Source organism: Somniosus microcephalus, chromosome 19 (assembly GCF_052327205.1).
Source record: "Somniosus microcephalus isolate GS21.2 chromosome 19, FLI_Smic_1.0, whole genome shotgun sequence".
NCBI lineage: Eukaryota > Metazoa > Chordata > Chondrichthyes > Squaliformes > Somniosidae > Somniosus > Somniosus microcephalus.
The window spans coordinates 18,096,309-18,117,649 of record NC_141005.1 but is presented as its reverse complement, the minus strand read 5'-3'; the positions used below and the strand labels follow the sequence as shown (position 1 = coordinate 18,117,649).

The 21,341-nt window shown below is 45.5% G+C and overlaps 1 protein-coding gene across 1 annotated transcript in view; it reads left to right on the top strand.

Annotated features, from left to right (window-relative positions):
- The window catches only part of asphd2 (aspartate beta-hydroxylase domain containing 2), a 40,526-nt gene extending 23,006 nt beyond the window's left edge, over window positions 1-17,520 (top strand). The window contains exon 3 of the mRNA XM_086012032.1: window positions 1,302-17,520. Within this exon, the coding sequence (XP_085868158.1) occupies window positions 1,302-1,411 (110 nt within the window). The 3' untranslated portion in view covers window positions 1,412-17,520. The remainder of the gene's footprint in view (window positions 1-1,301) is intronic.
- Window positions 17,521-21,341: the final 3,821 nt, after the last annotated feature.

The window sequence follows — 21,341 nt, the reverse complement described above, 5'->3', positions numbered from 1 at the left end:
CTCCGCCATTCAACGAGATCATGGCTGATCATCCAAACCCTAGCACCCGGTCCCTACACCGACAGCCATCCCACCCAAGCCCTATCCCCGTAACCCCACGTATTTAATCCCCCCTAACACTAAGGGCCAATTTGTTTTTTATCATGGCCAATCAACCTAACCCGCACATCTTTGGACTGTGGGAGGAAACCGGAGCACCCGGAGAAAACCCACGCAAACACGGGGAGAATGTGCAAACTCCACACACACAGTCACCCGAGGCCGGATTTGAACCCGGGTCCTCGCTGCACGCATGCAGACTCTCTGGGCTGGATTTTATCAATGGAGGCGAGTAGGAGGCGGGACTCCCACTTTTGGGGATGTAGTCCCGCCTCCATCGAGTTGTGGCCAACCCACTCGATTTTCCCTTGATTGACCTTGTTGAGCCCGCCCAGCGGGCTCAGCAGGCCAATTAAGGGCCACCCGGCAACAGGTGATGTCACAGATTGACATTTCATCTGTCAAGAGCTTTTGACAGATGAAATATCAGCATTTGACAGCTCTTTGAAGCTGTCAAACACTGACAATCTGTACTCCAAGTTAACTCCTTCCTCTCAGGCTGATTTAGAGATCTCTCCAGAACAGAAAGCTGAATGCTGCAACTTTTGACAGCTCGCGGCCATTCTGCTTTCTGTGCCGGTGAGATGAGGGACTCCCGAGACCTGAAGGAAGGAAACCTGCAATAGTAAGTAAAGGTAAGTAAAACTTATTTCAACACTTTACACACACCAAACACACTTACCTCTGCACTCATGCACCCATCACTCACCTGAACACCGGACATCTCGAACCCTCCAAGTCCTTCAGCCCGACGGTCCGCCTCGCTAACTTGGCGCGGTTTGGAGCCGTCGGGAAGCCCACACTTCAGGGATTAAAAATAGGGATTAGGCTAAAAACTGCCTGTTAACTACCTGTTAACAGGCAGTTAATTGTCACTAATCCCCTTCCCGACTCGGGGAGGCAGCTCCCAGCACAGGTCAGATACCCGCCTCCTGGGAAACAGGCATGGAGGCGGGATGGGTTCGTGCCCCCCGATTTCGCGATTTTAACACCCCACACACCTCCAATCCTGCCTCCACGGCCCTGGGAAATTCTAGCCCTCTGTCTCTCATTCTCTTACCTTCCAACAGACGTTACTGGGTAATGATTCGAAGTGGGATCCTTGGTATTGTAATTATGAGGGGCATTGTACCAAGTGAGAAGGGTGTACTTTGTTTTCCTTTGGCGAGCCAATTAATAATTTTTGTTTCTTGTGCTTGCAGGTCCAAGTGAAGAAGGTCCACGGGTTGTCTTCATGGTTGACTTGTGGCACCCGAACGTTGCTGCCACCGAGCGCCAGGCTCTCGACTTCATCTTTTCTCCGGGCCGCTGACTCCTTTTGATCCTGTTTTATTTTTCCTCCGGAGTGTCCGATCTCGGAAGGAGCGGAACACCGGAACGAGGGCTCTTGGATCATCAGACCTGCCGCCCTTTCTCATTCATCAAAAAGGAATAAGTGGGCACACTAAGGAAAATATAAGCTTTATTTGCTGAAAATGCACGCAATGTCGTGTTAATGGTTAGGTGGAGGAAAAAAAGTCCAAGATTTATTTATTTATCTATTGCTTCTGATTTATTTTTTTAACAAAATAGGTCGGGCTCCAGTTCCTTTCCTTCCCACCGGTCAGTGGGGTGGCCACTGCTATCTATTTGATTTTTCTCTTGCTACGCTGCCGTCAGTGAGACAATTTTTCGTAGCAACTTGAGCTGTAAAGTTTTTCATTCAAAACCGTCTCTTCTGTGAGAGTTAATCCAGTTGAGACACTGTGAAGGTTTTCTAGGCCAGCTCATCTGGTAATCAAAGTGCATTCTTGGGGAGAGGAGAGGGGGGGAGGGGGGAGGGAAACGTGGTAGCTGTCCAAGAATTTTCCAAAGGAATTCCTGGAATCGGGTGTTCGTGTACAGGTGAGTGGAGCTGGATCCAAATTGAGCATTTTTTTTTTTTTAAATGTGTTCTGCCTGGGTCAAAGTTTCTGGATCAGATTGCGATTTCCACAGACTGCTTATTGACTCGCTTGTGTACCTCAGCAGTTTTAATGTATTTTGCAGTGGAATCAAAATTAAAATATATTCACTTAAAGAGGAATAGTTTTACAAAAAGAAATGACTGGGTAAAAGGAAAGTTACACATAAAACCTGCTCTGTTGTCATCAGGGAAAATTAGACAATGGATTGACCACACAGAGCGTGCTAGACATAACAAAAGAGACTAACACTGGAAAGTTATGCTGTGATTATTAGAACTATTATTTTTTGGAATGCAAATTCTACAAATAGGTATCGCTCATTGTCCCATTTAATGGGAATGAATGGGAAGTTATTTGATCCATTGGATATCCATATAATGGAAGTGAATGAGAAGTTATTTCAGTATTTAAACAAGTTTACATTTATTTTTAATCTCTTGGATCAAAACAATAAAAAATTGTCTTACTTAAATCTAAAGAATACTCAACTTTGGGTCATTTTTAAAAATTCTTTTATCGATGTACTTTGAGATTAAAACTGCGGAATTATCTTTTATTCCTTTTGCACTTACCGAAGTGGCAGGATGATTAACGGAGCTTGAAGATTTTTTTTTTCCCTCTTGTGCACAGTGTCTGAAGCCCTTCAGGCTCCAGTGCAGAATAGTGCAGCGCAGCGTTAGGTGTCGGCTCCACAATGTCCAGTTCTGGCACTGTCTGTCCCAATGCACTCCGAACGACGTTGTCCTATCAAAAGATGCTAAGGAGGTCGACCACTCTACTGAATTTTCGGCAGTTTTTGTACTGTGGATTTGTGTTGACTGAGACTGCCTGAACTGATTTCACTCAGAATCCTAAACAGCCGTCAAAGAAGGAGAGACTGCCATCCTATTTCAGCTGCGCTCAAGCCCAGATTCCTTGTGCCATTGTGTACTTGACTTTTAGTGCTGCATTTGTCTACTCAGATTGCAAATGTGGCAGAGTGTTACTTTTATTTGTGCCACTAGTGAATTAGCATTACGCGAACTCGAGTCGTAAGAGGAGCTAACACAATACCACAGAATTCAGTCGAACATCAATGCTCTTCATGATGCAGTGTTAATGCTTACCTACTACTGTGAGTCTGACATCTCCATTTGATAGACTATATTTTCATAGGTACGTTTACCTCTGTTGGCCTAGTAATTTTGGTTGCACAACTTGGCCACAGGTTTCCCTCCAATCTCGGGGTGAACTACTTCTATCGATGCACTTTACTATAATATGATAGCTAACATGTGTTGCATGTGTACACGTGGACTTGTGCTGGTGCAAGATTTGAAGAAATAAACCACACATTCTAATCTTGCTGAGCTTTTTTAAATTGATGTTTATCTTATCCCAAAATTAATATGCCTCCGTCTCCCATTTATTCAGGGCAGAAATTTACACCTGCTATGCAATTTTGTGTTGGTGAGCCGAGTATCCACCATCATGCTTAAGAATTTCCGAACCAAACAATTGAGAAATCCACATCAGTTGTTTCCATTTGCTTGACAGCAAATTTCAGCATGGGCCCATCTATCTAAACCCGTAGAATTTGAATTCAGGTTGGCAAGAGCCAAATCTGGGTTGGGGCACTGCTGAAGTTTAACTAGTAGAAATCCGCACAGCTACCCAACACAGGCATGTTTCCTGCTGCTTGTCCAGCTAAGATCACCCTACCCATTAAGGCATTACCTTTATAAGGTTAGTAGGAGCTCCAGGAAAAGTTCTAGTCCTCAGTGATGGGTCTCATCCTCCAGGATCTCCTCAGTAAGCCAGGTTGGCTGGTTAGCTATCGCAGTGTAATGGACCAACCTGGCTCAGTACTTAGATTGCCACAGAACATTAAGTCTGTTCCAGTTTCCCATCTTTAAGTGTAAATGAGGCCCCATTTACCTTCTTTGCTTCCACCCCCTTGTTCCCAGAGGATAGTAACTGGTTGGTCATTAGACAACTGTTAAGTGCATATCCGACCCCTTCCTAGGAAGATAGCAAATACCAAGACCAACTCCTGTGCAGTATTGTGTGCAGCACAACTCACCGTAAAATGTGTGAGTAGATTGCCAACATCATCGTAACTACAACATACATACACCATACTCCATTCATCAGTTTGAGGTGCAGAGTCTTAGTGGCAATTGCTTGCCTCTCTACAATCCATTGCTTGCCTCTCTACAATCCATTGCTTGCCTCTCTACAATCCATTGCTTGCCTCTCTACAATCCATTGCTTACTTCTACAATCCAATCAAGGTATCCAGGCATAGGACTACTTTCATTAGAAGAGGTGATTTGGTAGATAAATTATGATGGATTGAACAGAGTAGATAGAAACAGACTTTTTCCAGTGATTGGGGGGTCTAGAATGAGGGCACCTAGATACAAGATTAAATGCAAGAAATTTAGGACAGAGATCAGGAGAAACTTTTTTTTTTTTTTACAGTTGTAAGACTGTGGAATGCACTACCAAGAGTTGGTGATTGAAGCAGAGATCGTGGCCGCGATTTCGCCATCGGAGGCGGGATTGCGGTGGGAGAGGTCGTTGACTGGTCCCGCTCCAGCCACTCTGTGAAAAGGATTTTCCGTTGATTGGGCTTGTTGAGCCCGCCCTGCGAGGTTCCCGGCCAATTAAGAGGAAGCGGGTCTGATGATGTCATTTGATGACGTGCCATCAGCCGGTTTCCTTAAAGGGACCATGGCCACATTCATTTTGACATTTGTGCTGTCAGTGTTCTGCAGCATTGAGGTGCTGCAAACACTGCCAAGCACTGCACAAAGGTGGACGGTTGCACCCAGGCTCCCACCTGACTCCCTCCATATGCTTATGGAGAGAGTCACAGCACACAGGGAGGTTCTCTTCTCTTCCCTTCCAAGGGCAGAAGAGACCTCCCCAGGACATCAACACAGCCTGGTTGCACATTACACAGGAGGACACAAGCAGGGATGTTATCAGGAGGACCAGGCTGCAATGGCACAAACCTTTCAATGATCTCAGTAGATCACGAAACGTTACTGCAAAGCCACACCCAACCTCATCCTGCTGTGCCTCTCATCACATTCCCATCACTCTGCCTTCCCTACCCTACTCCTGCACATCCTTACTCACACCAACTTACCTTGCACCTCCACCCATCCCCTCTCTATCTACATTATCACTTTCCCATCTCACTAGCCACCCCTCCCACTCACCCTCATCCTAGTGCAATCATACCAACTAACAATTTTATGCAATGTTCATGTAAATTTTCTGTTAATGTGTTGTCAAAACATTGAAACCTTTATTTTCAACACTTTACCTTATTGGACAGATCTGTGCTACCCTTTGGAAGTGTCTTAGTGAGTTCCAGTGAATGTTGAGATATAACTTTCCCCCCCCCCCCCCCACCCCCCAATTGTGATGAGTGTGAAAGGAATAGGTTGGACATTGTAGAGATGCTTTATGGTGCTAGTATGGGGTGGTGTCAACCTGGTGCATCATGTGGCAGCCAGGGTGTACAGCGTCAAATTAAGTAAATCTGGCCATGGTGATGCCATCCCTGGCCTCCCGGTCAGCAATGTTGTCAGGTGCTTGTGTCCTGTGCAGCATCAGGTGATTGCGGAGAAGGATGGTATTGTTGTTGGTGTTGGGGCTGATCGTGGAAAGATTTTTTCAAGGGCACTGATGTTGCTGGAATAGATGGTAGCTGCAGTTGAGATGACAGAAGCGATCTGTCAATGGTAAAAGAGCTTGCGCCAAGGAGGTGACAGTGGATAGAGAGTTTACTCCAAACACTTCCAAACTGCATACAGCTCAAAAGTGTCTTCCAAGCCCTGAAGGCTCAAGCTTCTGACATTGAAAAGTGAACAGCTGTGAAATGGTAGCTTTTATACCACTTTTGCAGCTGTCACCTATTCACAGCAATGGGGAGACATCGAGAACCCGACACACTTACCTGGCGTGATCTTCGAACGACGTGAACCTTGTTAAAAAAGTGGCAAAATAGAAATAGGCTGGCAAAATAGTAGTTAACAAGCGTTTAACAAGCATTTAACTATCTTAAATGCCTTCCCCGCCACTTGGTGTCTGGTCTGTTCTGAAATCACAGACCCGGCACTTTGGAAACATACATGGAGGGGGGTTCAGAGCAGGCTCCCAACCCGCTGTCAATCATTTCAATTATGACAGCAGACCCGCCTCCGAACCCGCCCTCTGAGCACCGGCAAAATCACGTCCCATGTTGTTTTCTGTGCATGTGCGCAGCATAATGGCCTGGTTTTGGTACTCCATTTCAATCTGACCAGTTGGGCAGTTAAAGCTACTGACTTGATGACATCAGACAAACTAAAGCCGTTCCGTATGCTTAGTGGGTGAGAAGCAGAGCCAGAGAACCTGGCAGCAGCTGACGAGAAAAAAGCGGAACTGCGAAGGTTGGGTCATTTATATTTATGTGGAGCTAACAGCAAGGTAGCTTCTTGGCTGTGTTCTAACATAAAAACATCTTAGTCATCTGTCCTAATATCTCCTTCTTTGGTTCGGTGTCAATTTTTATCTGATTACACACCTGTGAGGTGCCTGGGGACATTTTACTATGTTAAAAGCACTATATTATTGTTGTTAATATTGGTTTCACCCATGTTAAATAGTCCATTGTTCAAAATCTGGGCAGTCTTCATTCCTAACTGTGGCACTTTTAAATTGTCTTATTCCAGTAATACCTCAATTATGTTGAATTCAGGTACCATAATCTATCTGTTCCAGCTTAGTCTTGCTTGCATCAGGATCATTTTTATTTTTTATTTTAGCCAGTACACCTGGCTCTGCAAAAAAAAAAAAAAACTTGCACAGTTTTAAACTATAATTGGCTTGTAGTTATACTTCAACTGGATGCTGAAATTTGTTCCCTTTTTTTGGCCTGATTTTGTGCAGTTTTCAGCAAAACCTTAGTTATCCTGTATAGTGTGAATTGGATTTTGTCCAATTTTGGAACCATTCTTGTTTTCAAAGTGCAGCAAGATCACCCGGTGTTAAGGATGCTATTTTGCTTTTGATAGAAATTGCCAGGAATGAGTGGGGGGAGAAAAACTTTTTTCTTCTGGGGAAATAGGGATTGAAAAGAGGGCCACAAAACACAACTGGAAAACTAAAACTGGTATTTGCTGTAGGAGTGAGAACCTTTCGCATTTCCTTACTCCTTAGAGATGAAAATATATTTTATTGGAAAGTAAAATCTGTTTAGTCCCAATTATTTTTGCCTCTTCTCCTGAAGGTAATGACTCTTGCTGGGGTACAGATCCATGGGTACTGGCCTGTCACCTCTTCGGTCCTTCACCTAAGTTGCTGCTATTCACGTGTGTGCCTAGACGGCAAGTATCTGCAGGATGATCAATCATCACAGGCATCACAGCCAAATTGCCAATTGTCCTTTTCTTTCCAGCCCCCCCAAAACTATCTCCCTAATTCTGATCTGTTAACTCGTGTACAGAGAGGAATCAAACCTGTATGGCTTGGTGTAACACCAAGTGGTGCTTTTACCTATTTGGCCATCAGGGGATCTGATGAAAGTATATTAAATTCAAAATTCCTTAGTGGCACATGGGAATGTAAAGAACTGTTAAGTTTGGGTTTAAGGTGCATTGACTCACACATGTAGAAAAACCCGCGTGGGTCTTTGTGTGTCAGCCATGGCTCAGTAGCACCCTTGCCTCTGAGTCACAAGGTTGTGGGTTCAGAGTCCCACTCCAGGGACTTGAGCACAAAAATCTAGGCTGACACTCCAGTTCAGTGCTGAGGAAGTGCTGCACTGTCAGAGTGCCGTCTTTCGGATGAGTCTTTGAACCGAGGCCCCGACTGCCCTCTCGGGTGGATGTAAAGGATCCCATGGCACTATTTTGAAGATCAGAGGAGTTATCCCCGGTGTCCTGGTCAATATTTATCCCTCAATCAACATCACTAAAAACATTATCTGGTCGGTATCACATTGCTGTTTGTGGGAGCTTGCTGTGCGCAAATTGGCTGCCACGTTTCCAACATTACAACAGTGACTACACTTCAAATAGTACTTCATTGGCTGTAAAGCGCTTTGGGACATTGTGAAAGGTGCTATATAAATGCAAGTCTTTCTTTTTCTTTTTTAACACTCTGTGATTTTCTGCTTCTGTGCTCCCCAACCTCCCTCATTTCCACCACCACCCCCCCCACCCCCATTATCTTTAATGGATAGAAAACCTTGTGCCAAGAAGTGCAGAAACAGAAAACCTCCCCTTTTTGAATGGTCTGTTTCTGTGCTGTACATTCTATGTCGATGCCAACCTGGTTGGTTGTTGTAGAGTAGACTTGTTTAATCAAATGTTTTGAGGTCTGAATAAACAAAAAAGCTAAATGTAAAAATTGAACGGAAGATCCTCTGAAACTTCTTTTCCAATTACCTGAAGAACCATTGTACTCTCAATCTTTGTATCGAACTGTGTGGTTCAAGAGTGATGCTCTGCCGTATTTGGAATGCGTAAAATGATTATTTTGCATTGCAGCCTGTACACAATTTTTCAAAAAAGAAACAACATCTCGGGCACTGATCAATTTGAAAAATTCTGCACTTTCTGCAACAAAAAAAAAAGTTTCTATTGAATGTCCATCAGGATCTTAAAATATGATTAGCCTGTGATTGTTTCTTTGGAGTCGTGACACTGTTGTCTTTCTGTAGCTGGCTTATGTCCTGCTCACAGTACTGAGACTGCCCTGGTTGCAGTCACAGAATGTATCTTATGCCTGTGGTGTCTTATCACTTGGCGTCCTTGACACCTCTCCATGCTTTGATTAGAATCATAGAATGGTTACAGCACAGAAGGAGGCCATTTGGCCCGTGCCGGCTCTCTGCAAGAACACTTCAGCTAGTCCCACTCCCCTGCCCTTTCCCTGTAGCCTTGCACATTTCTTTCCTTCCAGTACTTATCCAATTCCCTTTTGAAAGCCACGATTGAGTCTGCCTCCACCACCCTCTCAGGCAGTGCCTAACCACTCGCTGTGTAAAAAAGGTTTTCCTCATGTCGCCTTTGGTTCTTCTGCCAATCACCTTAAATCTGAGTCCTCTGGTTCTCGACCCTTCCGCCAATGGGATCAGTTTCTCTTTACTCTGTCTAGACCCCTCATGATTTTGAACACCTCTATCAAATCTCCTCTCAACCTTCGCTGCTCTAAGAAGAACAACCCCAGCTTCTCTAGTCTATCCACGTAACTGAAGTCCCTCACCATTCCATCCACCTCCACCTCTGAGGCCCACCCCTGTGATGCTGCACCATCATTGTTCCAGTTCTACGGGTCCCAATATCACCAGCACATCTCCTGCAGTAGCTTCTTCTCCACGGTCACTTCCTTGGCCCCCTCCTAATCCTCATTTTATATGCTGCCTCTCGGAAGCATCATCTATAAGTATAGTGTCAGCTTCCACATGAAAACCGATGACTCCCAGCATTGCCTCTCCACCATTAGTCTTAACTCCAGGACTGTTTTTGGGCAGTCTGACTAACTGTCCAAGTCATGGATGAGCCAGAACCTGCTCAAACCAAGCATTGGCAATACCAAAACCATCCTATTCAGTTATTGCTCAAGGTTCCATTCCCATCCTTGGCTGATCACTGAGATTAAACCCAATGATGCACAGCCTTCGTGCCCTGTTCAACACCGCGTACTGGTTGCCTCTGTTTCTCCCCCAGGCTCACTGTCACTGAAATCTTCTTTCATACCTTCATTACCTCGAGTCTTGATTTCTTCAACACTCTCCTCACCAAGGACCTCTCCCGAGGACTCCAACTCATCCAGATCTTCTCTACCTGCCTACTATCCCTTAGCTAAGACCTACTTACCTGTCACCTAGCCCTTCCCGACCTCCACTGGCTGCCCATTGCTCAAAGCATTGATTTCAATTCCTCGTCTACAAATCCTTCCATGGTCATGCTCCACCCTACCTCTGCAACTCCTCCAGCCCTACATTCCAGCTTGTGCCTTCTGCTCTTGGTGAGTCTGTACTTTGTGTGTTCTTCCCTCCCCTCACCTTTTCCTCCACTCCAATAGTGGTGGCAGAGCATTCAGCCATCACAGTCCTGCACTCTGAAATTCTGCCCCTAAACCAACTCTGCTTGACTGCATCCCTCCCCATCTTCAAAAGTCTCCTCCAAGCCAACACCTCGGACCTCCCCGAACCTTTCTCTAACTTCTTGCTCATTGTCCTTCCCGCAGTGTTTTGGGATATTTGTTACATTAAAGGGCTGTTAATGGTGTGACAGATCTACGGCCCAAAGTGAACAATTTAAAACCTAAAACACAAACAATTTTGGAAAAGCGCAGCATGTTGATCAACATTAGAAAAAGAATGAAAGGTCAACCTTTTTTTTGAGTTGTATCCTGCTCCAGTGCCAATGAAGGCCCCCATCTGAAGCAGAACCTTTTGTTCTCTTTCAAACACTGAGGAACCTGCTGTGACTTTCCAGCATTTTGTCTTTATTTCAGGCTTCTGGATTTGTGATTTTATTTTTCTACCCTCAGAATTAAAACATTTTTGTGCTGGGAGATCAGACCGTGGCCCTTGTGGAGTATTAATGTAATGCTCTTCAAACATTGGGCGGAGGGGGGGTGGGAGCAATAATAAAACATTTTAATGTTTTGGGATGCATCAAAGCCGGACGCACATCCTAGATCTGATCTATGGTCTGTGCAGAGTTAACTGATCACAACCTGGACAGTAATTGGAGTGGTCTCTATAGCCTAGGATAGGGAGGGGGAAAAGTCAGTAACCAACATCACTAAAACAGATTATCTGGTCATTATCACATTGCTGTTTGCGGGAGCTTGCTGTGCACAATTGGCTGCCCAGCCTTCAAGGGAGGAGGTGGAGGGGAAACTCGGCATCAATTTTATTTTAAAAAAGCAAGCAGGAATTCATGCCGATCTAAGTAAAATCACTGAATATATTTAAACCACAACTATGAGATGGCAGCAGCTTTGGTGTGAATAGGTGCCCTGCTCCATAGTAAGAAACGTGTTGCAAGTCATTGCTGTGTGTGGTATTATGGGGTGGCTGCGATGTCTTAAGACGCACCTGCGCGTCTCAGTATGGCGTATGAGGTGCCTGAATATTTGCCTAAATCAAAAATAAATAAATGTTGTATAAAATGTGGGAAGAACTGTTTCAAGGAGTCAGTCGTTAAACTGTACTCTACATACAGCAGGTGTGCAGAGTGGCCTTGCTTTGCAGCAGACTGTACTGTGCCTGGTGTGCGTTTCTATTTCATTGCTTTTGCCCAAGTCCCAAGATGCGGGAGATTTAAAAAAAAAAAATTCTCATACCTTCGGAGAGCTGATTAAAAAAAATATCTATATAATAATCTATTGTTCTGAAGTAGAGAGAGAGATTGTGACCAGTGAATTTCTGAGTTACAAGCTAGAAATGTCTTTGCTTAAACCGAATGACATTTCAGGGTGAGGGGGATACAGCAGGTTTTGATTATATTTTTGAATTGTTTCAAAGATACGACCTTCACAAAGGATCTTATACATTACTGTGGTCATCATTATCTGGGCTAATTGGATCTTTCTTTTGATGCAGAATTTGAAAAGTACATGCACTGTTGTGTACTCATTCTTTTGAAATATGTATTTTAAAGTGAATTTGCATTGATTGAAATATTGCAATGAAATGCTTTTAATGCTGAAATAACAAACTGCCCATTTTATAGAGCTGCTTCTGTTTTTAATATTTTCCCCCTTTCCCATTTTACTGTCCACTGGTCTCCCCTGGACATGTGCCCAAGAGGGCAGGCCAGCTAATCAAATAGAAGGTGCCCATCAGCACTGCTAAGAAACCGGTCACTTCAAAGAGGCCTGTGATTGAACTCTCCACCCCTGTAAGAAGGTGCCTGGCCTGTAGTTTCACCCCCTCCAAAGTGGTGTGACTGAAATTAGGAACTCGGCAAGAGTTTTCACTTATATAGCGCCTTTCACAACCTCAGGACGTCCCAAAGTGCTTTACAGCCAATGAAGTACTTTTGAAGTGTAGTCGCTGTTGTAGGGAAACACGGCAACCAATTTCCACACAGCAAGGTCCCACAAACGGCAATGGGACAATGACCGGATCATCTGTTTTAGTGATGTTGGTTGAGGGATAAATATTGCCCAGGACACCGGGGAGAACTCCCCTGCTCTCCTTCGAATAGTGCCATGGGATCTTTCACATCCACCTGAGAGGGCAGACGGGGCCTCAGTTTAAGGTCTCATCCGAAAGAGAGCACTTCCGACAATGTAACACTCCCTTAGATTATGTGCTTTGGAGTGTGGGACTTGCACCCACAACCTTCTGGTTCCAAGCCTAGAGTGCTACCACTGAGCCATGGCTGATATGATGCTGCCTGACCTGCTGAGTATTTCCAGCATTTGCTGTTTTTATTTTATACGTGGGTGTGATGCTCCCACACTTCAATGACCTGGGAACAAGAGGCTCACTCTTGTGCGGAATGGCCACTTGGCGAAGGTATTGAGGGTGACCAGTAGCCCAGCAAGGAGTCGGTGCTTTCGGGGAAGGACGGAAAAAATTGGCAAGAAGTTTGGGGGGTTTATTGGATTGTAATCCGTGTGCTCAGCCTCTGCAGTTAGGTGGGCGAAGACGTGGAATTATGAGCTGTTAATGGGAGATGTCTGTGGTAGTCGCAAGGCCATTCAGGAATTTCACACCTTTTAAAGGTTATCAGGAAAGTGTTGAATATAGGAGCCGGTATTTGAGTAAAATACTTTAGTTGGGTTTTCTATGGGTCATCCCAATATGAAAATAATCCAAGTTTGTCCAAAATATTCTCACTCCTACCTCACGTGTGTCTTTCATTTTGTTATAGGTTAGTGTTCATTTTGTTGGAAGGGGGAATAAATATAACTTTCAAAAGTGATTTCCATGTGTGTTCGATCAATTGATTCCCAGACTAAAGCATTTAAAGCTGTATTTACACTACAACTGCAGCATCAGTGCTAAACAGAATTGGGGCTCAACCCGATTCTAGAGCAGGCAGTCTCGCTTCACTTAGCTCAGGGTGGTGCCTGACTCTGGATTTACACTATAGTCTCTTAACACTATACTGTAATGTAAATACAGACTAAGAAAACAACATGTTTTAAAAAAAACTATACAGCATAAAATCTCTTTTTTAGCAGCTTAAAGCAATCTTCCCAAATGAAGACGTTTACTATTAAAGAAACCTTGATTTCTATTTGGGAAGAAGGAGCCACTAGCAATTGCACCAAGCTGTTTCCCCTGGCTGGAGAGTCTAGAACTCAGGGGGCATAGTCTCAGGATAAAGGGTCGGCCATTTAAGACAGAGATGTGGAGGAATTTCTTCACTCAGGAGGTTGTGAATCTTTGAAATTCTCTACCCCAGAGGGCTGTGGATACTGAATCGTTGAGTATATTTAATCATAGTCATAAAGTCATAACGGCACAGAAGGAGGCCATTCAGCCCATCGAGTTCGTGTTGTGTCTCTGTAGGGCAATCCAGTCAGTCCCGTTACCCCGCTCTATTCCCATAGCCCTGCAAGTTTATTTCCCTCAAGTGCCTATCCCCTTGACAACATTGAGTGTCTCCGCTTCCACCACTTCCGTCAGCAGCGAATTCCAGGCTGAATACACCACTCGCTGCGTAAAAAAGTTTTTTCTCACATCCCCCCTGTATCTCTTGCCCAAAACCTTAAATCTGTGTCCTCTAGTCCTTGTACCATCAACTAGTGGGAACAGCCTTTCCCCGTCTAGCCTATCCAAACCCGTCATAATCTTGTACACCTCTATCAAATCACCTCTCAACCTCCTTCGCTCTAATTAAAACAAATCCAGCTTCTCCAACCTGTCCTTGTAGCTAAGATCCCCCATCCCCAGAACCATTCTGGTAAATGTCCTCTGCAGCCTCTTAAGACTGGCATAGATAGATTTTTGGACTCTAGGGGAATCAAGGGATATGGAGATCAGGCGAGACAGTGGAGTTGAGGTCAAAGATCAGTCATGATCTTATTGAATGGCGGAGCAGGCTCGAGGGGCCGTATGGCCTACTCCTGCTCCTAATCCTTGTGTTCTTAAGCCCACGAGCCTGGAGGTTGCTGTTTTACTGAAAAGATTTTTCAAGTAACTTTCCTTTGTCATCTTGCCGATTTCAAGTTTAAGGCACTCTACTGGCCTTTGTATGGTGCTGCTAATCTGCCACATCTGCACCACTCAGAATTGTAACTGCCTGAATTTATACAACAAAGCTTTATTTTTTTTTATATAAAAAGAGCAGAAATTCCTTCTGCTGTTACTTTGTGGTGCATGCCAACCTCAAAAACATGCAACATTTTTTTTCGCAGGAGGTGAGCAATTGATAAAGTGAGCAAAAGAAAGAAAGAACTTGCAATTATTTGCAGACGGCCCAAAGCGCTTTACAGCCAATTATTCTCCTTTGAAGTGTAGTCACTGTTATAACGTAGGAATCGCGGCAGCCAGATTTGTGCACAGCAAGCTCCTACAGTTAAAATACTGGCCTTTCAGCTCTGGTATCTAGGTTTGAATCCAGCCCAGATTGATGGAAGGAACGCCCCATTCGCTGAGTTTGGTAACTGAAACATACTGAGCAGAAAAGTCGCCGGTTCTATCCCCTGTCTTGTGTTGAAGCAACTGATCTCAACTGGGGGACTAGCATTGGCTTCATTTTAAATCAGCCAGGTTTCCTGTTGTCGAGTCACCCCTGCTGGAAAGTGTGTGTGTGTGTGTCCATCGAGTGAGCACAGAATCCGATTTGGTCGTGATGCCCTCTGCAGTTAAATAGCCTGTGTCACTATCTGAGCTCACACGTGAAGAATGACCACTTACGTGAGGTACTGGAGAGTGATTGGTGCCTGTGGTTCCGTATCCTGATAGGGAGGCAGTGCCTTCAGGGAAGAGAAATTTGAGAAGGCATTCTTTTAAAAAAAAAAAAAAAGTATTTCTGATTATAATCTGATCAGTGCAGCCTCCGTGATAAGACGTGTGATAGGTCACCAGATAATTTGGGCTTTTCATATTGCTTAAAGGTTAATGGGAATGTGCTGAATGTGGAGAGCAAGTATTTCAGTAAAATATTCAACGCATTCCTTTTTAACCATTAAAACTTAATAAAATGCCCCAGTGACCTGTTATTTGGTGCAATCAGTGGTACCACCCCCCCCCCCCAGAAAATGCAAGGATGCTTTAATAGTTTCTTTATTTCGAGCAATCACTTTGAGCTGCTAATAGGAGAGATTTTATTTTGTATAGAGATTCCATGTTTGCAGATGCTGTTCTATTTAGGCTGCGTTCCTGCTGGTCGTCAGGGTCCCAGGTCACAGATTTTTGGCCGGTCTCAATCCAGTTCCTAATTACTGTGCATCAAAACATGCTGTCACTCAGAGACCATAAAGTGCGAAGAATTAAAGCAATATACGGGTACGGTAGGGAGTTCTCGATTCGGGTAAACAAATAGCATTTGGGGGGGGATGCAGTATATGAGTCATCTGAGACATGACGGGTAGTAAGTGTAGCATGCTTGGGAGGAGCAGGTGAATGTGGACCTGTGGTTCCTGGGGTTTTTCCTCGCATCACTTCCAATGTTCCCTGTAAATTTTTTTCTTGTGCGCAGTACCTTTTAAATTAGCCGCGCGGTATCTTAAAGGGGACAGCTTGTAAGCGGCCTGCCGCGGTACCTTCCCGATCGCTGCACGGCCGCACGCATGCGCAGCTTAGAGGGAACATTGATTATGTCTGGGTCTGTTGCAGACTAGTTGATTGCCACAATTAGTCAACAACTCCTGCAGCTACCAGGATTGGTAGAAGGCAAACTAGATGGGCCATGGTCATTTTTTCATCTCGCGATTCCTACGTTGCTAGGTTGGGTTCAGATTCATTGTCGGGGCAGAATAGAGGAAGCATCAGAGCTGTGCTATCCTTGGGCTGGAATATAGGACGTTGACATTCTGATATTGGAAGCAATTTCCATATCCTCACCTGGACAAATGCAAACAATCACCAAAGGAAACGTATTTATATACGCTTAAAACAAATTTTGAAAAGACTACACGTTGGAGTGAGAACTTTTGAGAAATTCTTTTAAGAAATATGCAATGTTACAGAGACTGTATCTGTCTCAGTGATTGAGGAGTGTAGCATATCTTCTTCATGTGTGTCTTTTGTCTAAGTGGTGCCTGTTAAAAATGTGGTTAAGTGGTGATGTTATGTCCAATTTTACATTAATACTGCAATGTAATCAGATCGTTATCTCTTGACACAGCCCAGTGATGCTGATCAAGTACAGAGTTTCTCCTTTTTTAATTCCAATGTGATCTGATTTGATTCAGGATGATATGTAAAAAGCTACATTATAGTCAAAAGTCAATTAGCCATACTGTTCATTTTAAGTACCGGGTCAAATTTGCTCTCCTTGCTCTGTGGAGTTGGGAAAACAGAATTGTGTCAAAGTAAATGCCGCACATTTTCCAATCAGTAAAATTCACACGCAAATGCATCACACACTCATTCTGCATTTCTCCGTGCACTGTTTTAAGGTTAACTCCTGTCTTTCGGATGAGACGTTAAACCGAAGCCCCATCTGCTCTCAGGTGGACGTAAAAGATCCCACGGCACTATTTCGAAGAAGAGCAGGGGAGTTCTCCCTGGTGTCCTGGTCATTATTTACTCCTCAACTAACATCACCAGAGCAGATTATTTGGCCATTATCACACTGCTGTTTGTGGGAGTTTGCAATGCACAAAATTGGCTGCCGCGTTTCCCACATTACAACTGTGACCACACTTGAAAAGTACGTCGATAGTCATCATTGGCTGTAAAGCGCTACGAGACATCCTGGGGTCATGAAATACGTTGTATAAGTCCAAGTTCTTTCTAAAATAGTGCACAGAGGAATGCAGTATGAGCATGATGAGCATTCCTGCTGATCCAAAAAAATCTGTATTTAGGAGTTGGTGTGTTTTGGTTTTCCACACTGCCGTTGCCAGATTTTACAAAGCTTGTTTATTTCCGGTGACGGTCACTATATTTTATTGGTGTAAACAAATTATTCTCTGCGCCTCACTTGGAAAAGAAAACATGACTCCTCCCCCCCCCCCCCCCCCCCGGCCCCCAGTTCTCATGGTTTCAGTACGTGTGTGATCTGTCACTGTTTCTGTAGGCCTGACTTGGCCAGTGTGTCTCACCTGCAGTAAATTGACTATTTTTGAGTCAGTATGTTACTTGCCTGGAGAGAAGGGGAACTGATTTTTTGAACCAAATTCTTGGAGCTTGCCCGCAGCAGCCTCGTGGTTTGGCAAGGTTGAACCGCTGGTGTGTGCCATTGTTCCCACTGTGTGTAAGACGTTTTGTTCAATGTGCTGTAATTTTAAGAAAACACAATGTTACCCAGTGTCACAGTCTCAGCGCTTAAATAAATGTGTGTTGGTGACAATACGTTGAATGGTTTCTGTCTGACCTTATTTTCCCTTTTCTCTTTGTATTGAAGAGGACTCGCTAGGCCTCATTGCTTCTGTTCATGCGTATCTGTGTCTGTTCATAACCCTATGATCCCTATTTTGAATTGACAATTTTGCTAATATAAATTTAAGCACAACACAGAAAACTTGCTCCATAGTAGGACCTGGAGGTATTTGAAGTGGCCTCCCCTGATAAAGGAGAAACACAGTACCCAGACCCCTCGGGCCAACCAGCACCACTGGCATTGCTGAGGTCTTGCGTAGGGTACGTCCCCACATCATGGAAGGCCTGCTTCTCCTGACCCCGCCTCCTGACCCTGTGAACTTCGGTGAGGTCAGCAGCAGTGGAAACTTACACAAGAAAGCGGCCCTCTCCTGTAGATTTTTGGAGCCTGTATGTGAAGTAGCCTAGATCTTTGTGCTCAAGTCTCTGGAGTGGGACTTAAACCCACATCTGGAGTGGGACTTAAACCCACAACCATCTAACTCGGAGGCGAGGGGGCTGCCCACTGAGCCACGGTTGACACATGAAAGGTGCTATGTAAATGCAAGTTCTTTCTTTTTAGTGCAGGGTACTATGTTTTTTAGGTCTTTGCCCTAAATTCCCCACCTCCTGCATTTTGACTGCTAAGACCTCTACCCATCATACCTCTTTCTCATACTGTGGTTTACTGTTGCACCTCACAACCAACCTGACGACTCCCAGTGATTCAGAGACACAGAGTGCCCACAGTGCCTGGTCTGCACTCAAGGCCTCCATAATCAGCACCTGTGAAGAAACGCTCGGTCACTCGACCAGGAAACACCAAAACCGGTTCGACGAGAACGACCAGGAGATCCAGGAGCTAATAAGCCGCAAGCGCAAGGCATTCCTGATCTGGAAACAGCAACACAACTCGACAGCAAGAAAGCAGCTCTACAGACACCTGAAGGCCGAGGTCCAACAAAAAACTCGCGACCGAAAGCACAGGTGGTGGGTGGAGAAAGCGCCGGAGGTCCAGCAGCTAGCCGACAACCACGATGTGCATGGATTCTTTAGCGCAGTCAAGACCACCTACGGCCCAAGCACCCAAGGTCCTACCCCACTGTGGGCCAAGAACGGAGAGGTACTCATCAAGGACCGCTGGAAGGAGCACTTTGAAGATCTCCTTAACCGAGACTCTGTCTTCCACGCAAGTGTCCTCAACTCCATCCCGCAGCATGCTACCCATCACCACCTCGGCACAACTCCAGCCAGATATGAGGTTGAAAAGGCCATCCGACAACTGAAGAACAACAAGGCCTCAGGAGCAGATGGAATCCCCGCCGAGGCGCTAAAACATGGTGGAGAAGCACTATTGGCACGAATACATGAACTCATTTCTCTTATTTGGAAGGAGGAGAGCATGCCAGGGGATCTCAGAGACGCCGTAATCATGACCATCTTCAAGAAAGGTGACAACTCCGATTGCGGTATGTACAGAGGAGTCTCCTTGCTGTCTACCACGGGGAAAGTCATCGCAAGAATCCTCCTCAATCGCCTTCTCCCAGTGGCTGAAGAGCTCCTCCCAGAGTCGCAATGTGGATTTTGCCCACTAGGGGGCACAATGGACACGATCTTCACCACGCGTCAACTAGAAGAGAAATGCAGGGAACAGCACTAACCACTGTACAGGGCCTTCTTTGACCTCACAAAGGCCTTCGACACCGTCAACCGTGAGGGATTATGGAGTGTCCTCCTCAAATTCGGCTGCCCTCAAAGGTTTGTCACCATCCTCCGCCTGTTTCACGACGACATGCAAGCCGTGATCCTGACAACGGATCCACCACAGACCCAATTCACGTACGGTCTGGGGTCAAGCAAGGCTGTGTCATCGCACCAATGCTCTTCTCGATCTTCCTGGCTGCAATGCTCCATCTCACCCTCCGTAAGCTCCCCACTGGAGTGGAGCTAATCTACAGAACAAACGGGAAACTGTTCAACCTCCTTCGCCTCCAGTCCAGATCCAAGGTCGTCCCATGCTCTACAGTATGCAGACGACGCTTGCGTCTGCGCACACTCTGAGTCCGAACTCTAAACCATCATCAACACCTTCACCGAAGCGTACAAGAGCATAGGCCTTACACTAAACATCCGTAAGGCAAAGTCCCTCTACAAATCTGCCCCCGCCACACAGTACTGCTCCCCAATTATCAAATTCCATGACGAGGCCTTGGACAACGTGGACCACTTTCCATAACTCGGGAGCCTACTGTCAACAAGGGCAGACTTCAATGACGAAGTCCAACACCGCCTTCAGTGTGCCAGTGCAGCCTTCGGTCACCTGAGGAAGAGAGTGTTTGAAGACCAGGACCTCAAACCCAGCACCAAGCTCATGGTCTACAGAGCAGTCGTGATATCTGCCCTCCTGTATGCTTCAAAGACATGGACCATGTACAGCAGGCACCTCAAAGCACTGGAGAGGTACCACCAACGCTGTCTCTGCAAGATCCTGCAAATCCATTGGCAGGATAGGCGCCCCAACATCAGTGTTCTCACTCAGGCTAACATCCCCAGCACGCTTGATCAGCTCTGATGGACGGGCCACATCGTCCACATGCCCGATACGAGACTCCCAAAACAAGCACTCTACTCGGAGCTCTGACACGGCAAGAGAGCCCCAGGTGGACAGAGGAAACGCTTCAAGGACACCCTCAAAGCCTCCTTGAAAAAGTGCAACATCCCCCACTGACACCTGGGAATCCCTGGCCCAAGAAAGTGGAGGAGAAGCATCCGGGAAGGCGCCGAACACCTTGAGTCTCTTCACCGAGAGCAAGCGAAAGCCAAGCGCAAACAGCGGAAGGAGCGCACGTCAACCCAAGCACCCCACCCACCTGCCCCACCTGTGACAGAGGCTTTAGGTCCCGCATCGGACTCTTCAGTCACCTGAGAACTCATTTTTAGTGTGGAAGCAAGTCATCCTCGGTTCCGAGGGACTGCCTAAGAACTCTGTGATTTAATCAATATCACCTTTCCCCATTTCAGTGTTTTCCCCCCAGTTCACTCTCCACTCAGGCATTGACATTTGCGTTACCTGTTAGCTCTCTGCGCCCCTGCTCTAGTCACTGTTCTTCTACAACGGAGGAAAGTCTCAACAAGAGGGCGAAGAAGACGATGAGAAGGCGACAAGAAGGATTTACGTGGGGGGCAGGCAGGCAGGGAGTAGACTAAAAACACCGTTGAAGAGACGGGAGCCATCAGAAAAAGGCAGCCATTTCCTTCATGCATGAGCCTAGTGAGCATAGGTGAGCTATTCGGCCATGCAGGGACTCTTAATACCCGGTGTGCTATCCTGCCAATTCACTGCAGAGACTTGAGCTCAAAGTCTAGGCTGACACTCCAGTGCAGCACTGATGGAGACGCTACATTGTCAGAGATACCGTCTTTCGGATGAGATGCTAAATCAAGGCCTCATCTACCCTCTCAGGTGGGCATTATAGATCCCATAGCACTACTTTGAAGTACCGGGGATTTCTCCCTGGTGTTCTGGCCAATATTTATCCCTCAACCAACATCACTATAAACGTATTATCTGGTCATGATCCCATTGGTGTTTGTGGGATCTTGCTGTGCACACATTGGCTGCCGCGTTTCCTACATTACAACAGTGACCACACTTCAAAAGTCCTTCATTGGCTATAAAGCGCTTTGGGACGTCCTGAGAGGAAATACAAGTTCTTTCTCCTTCAATTTTAATGTTTTCTTTATCTTCCTGTGAAATCTGTCCTTTCATCACAACAAACAAGGGAAATAATTTATTAAAACCTGTCCTTGTCTGA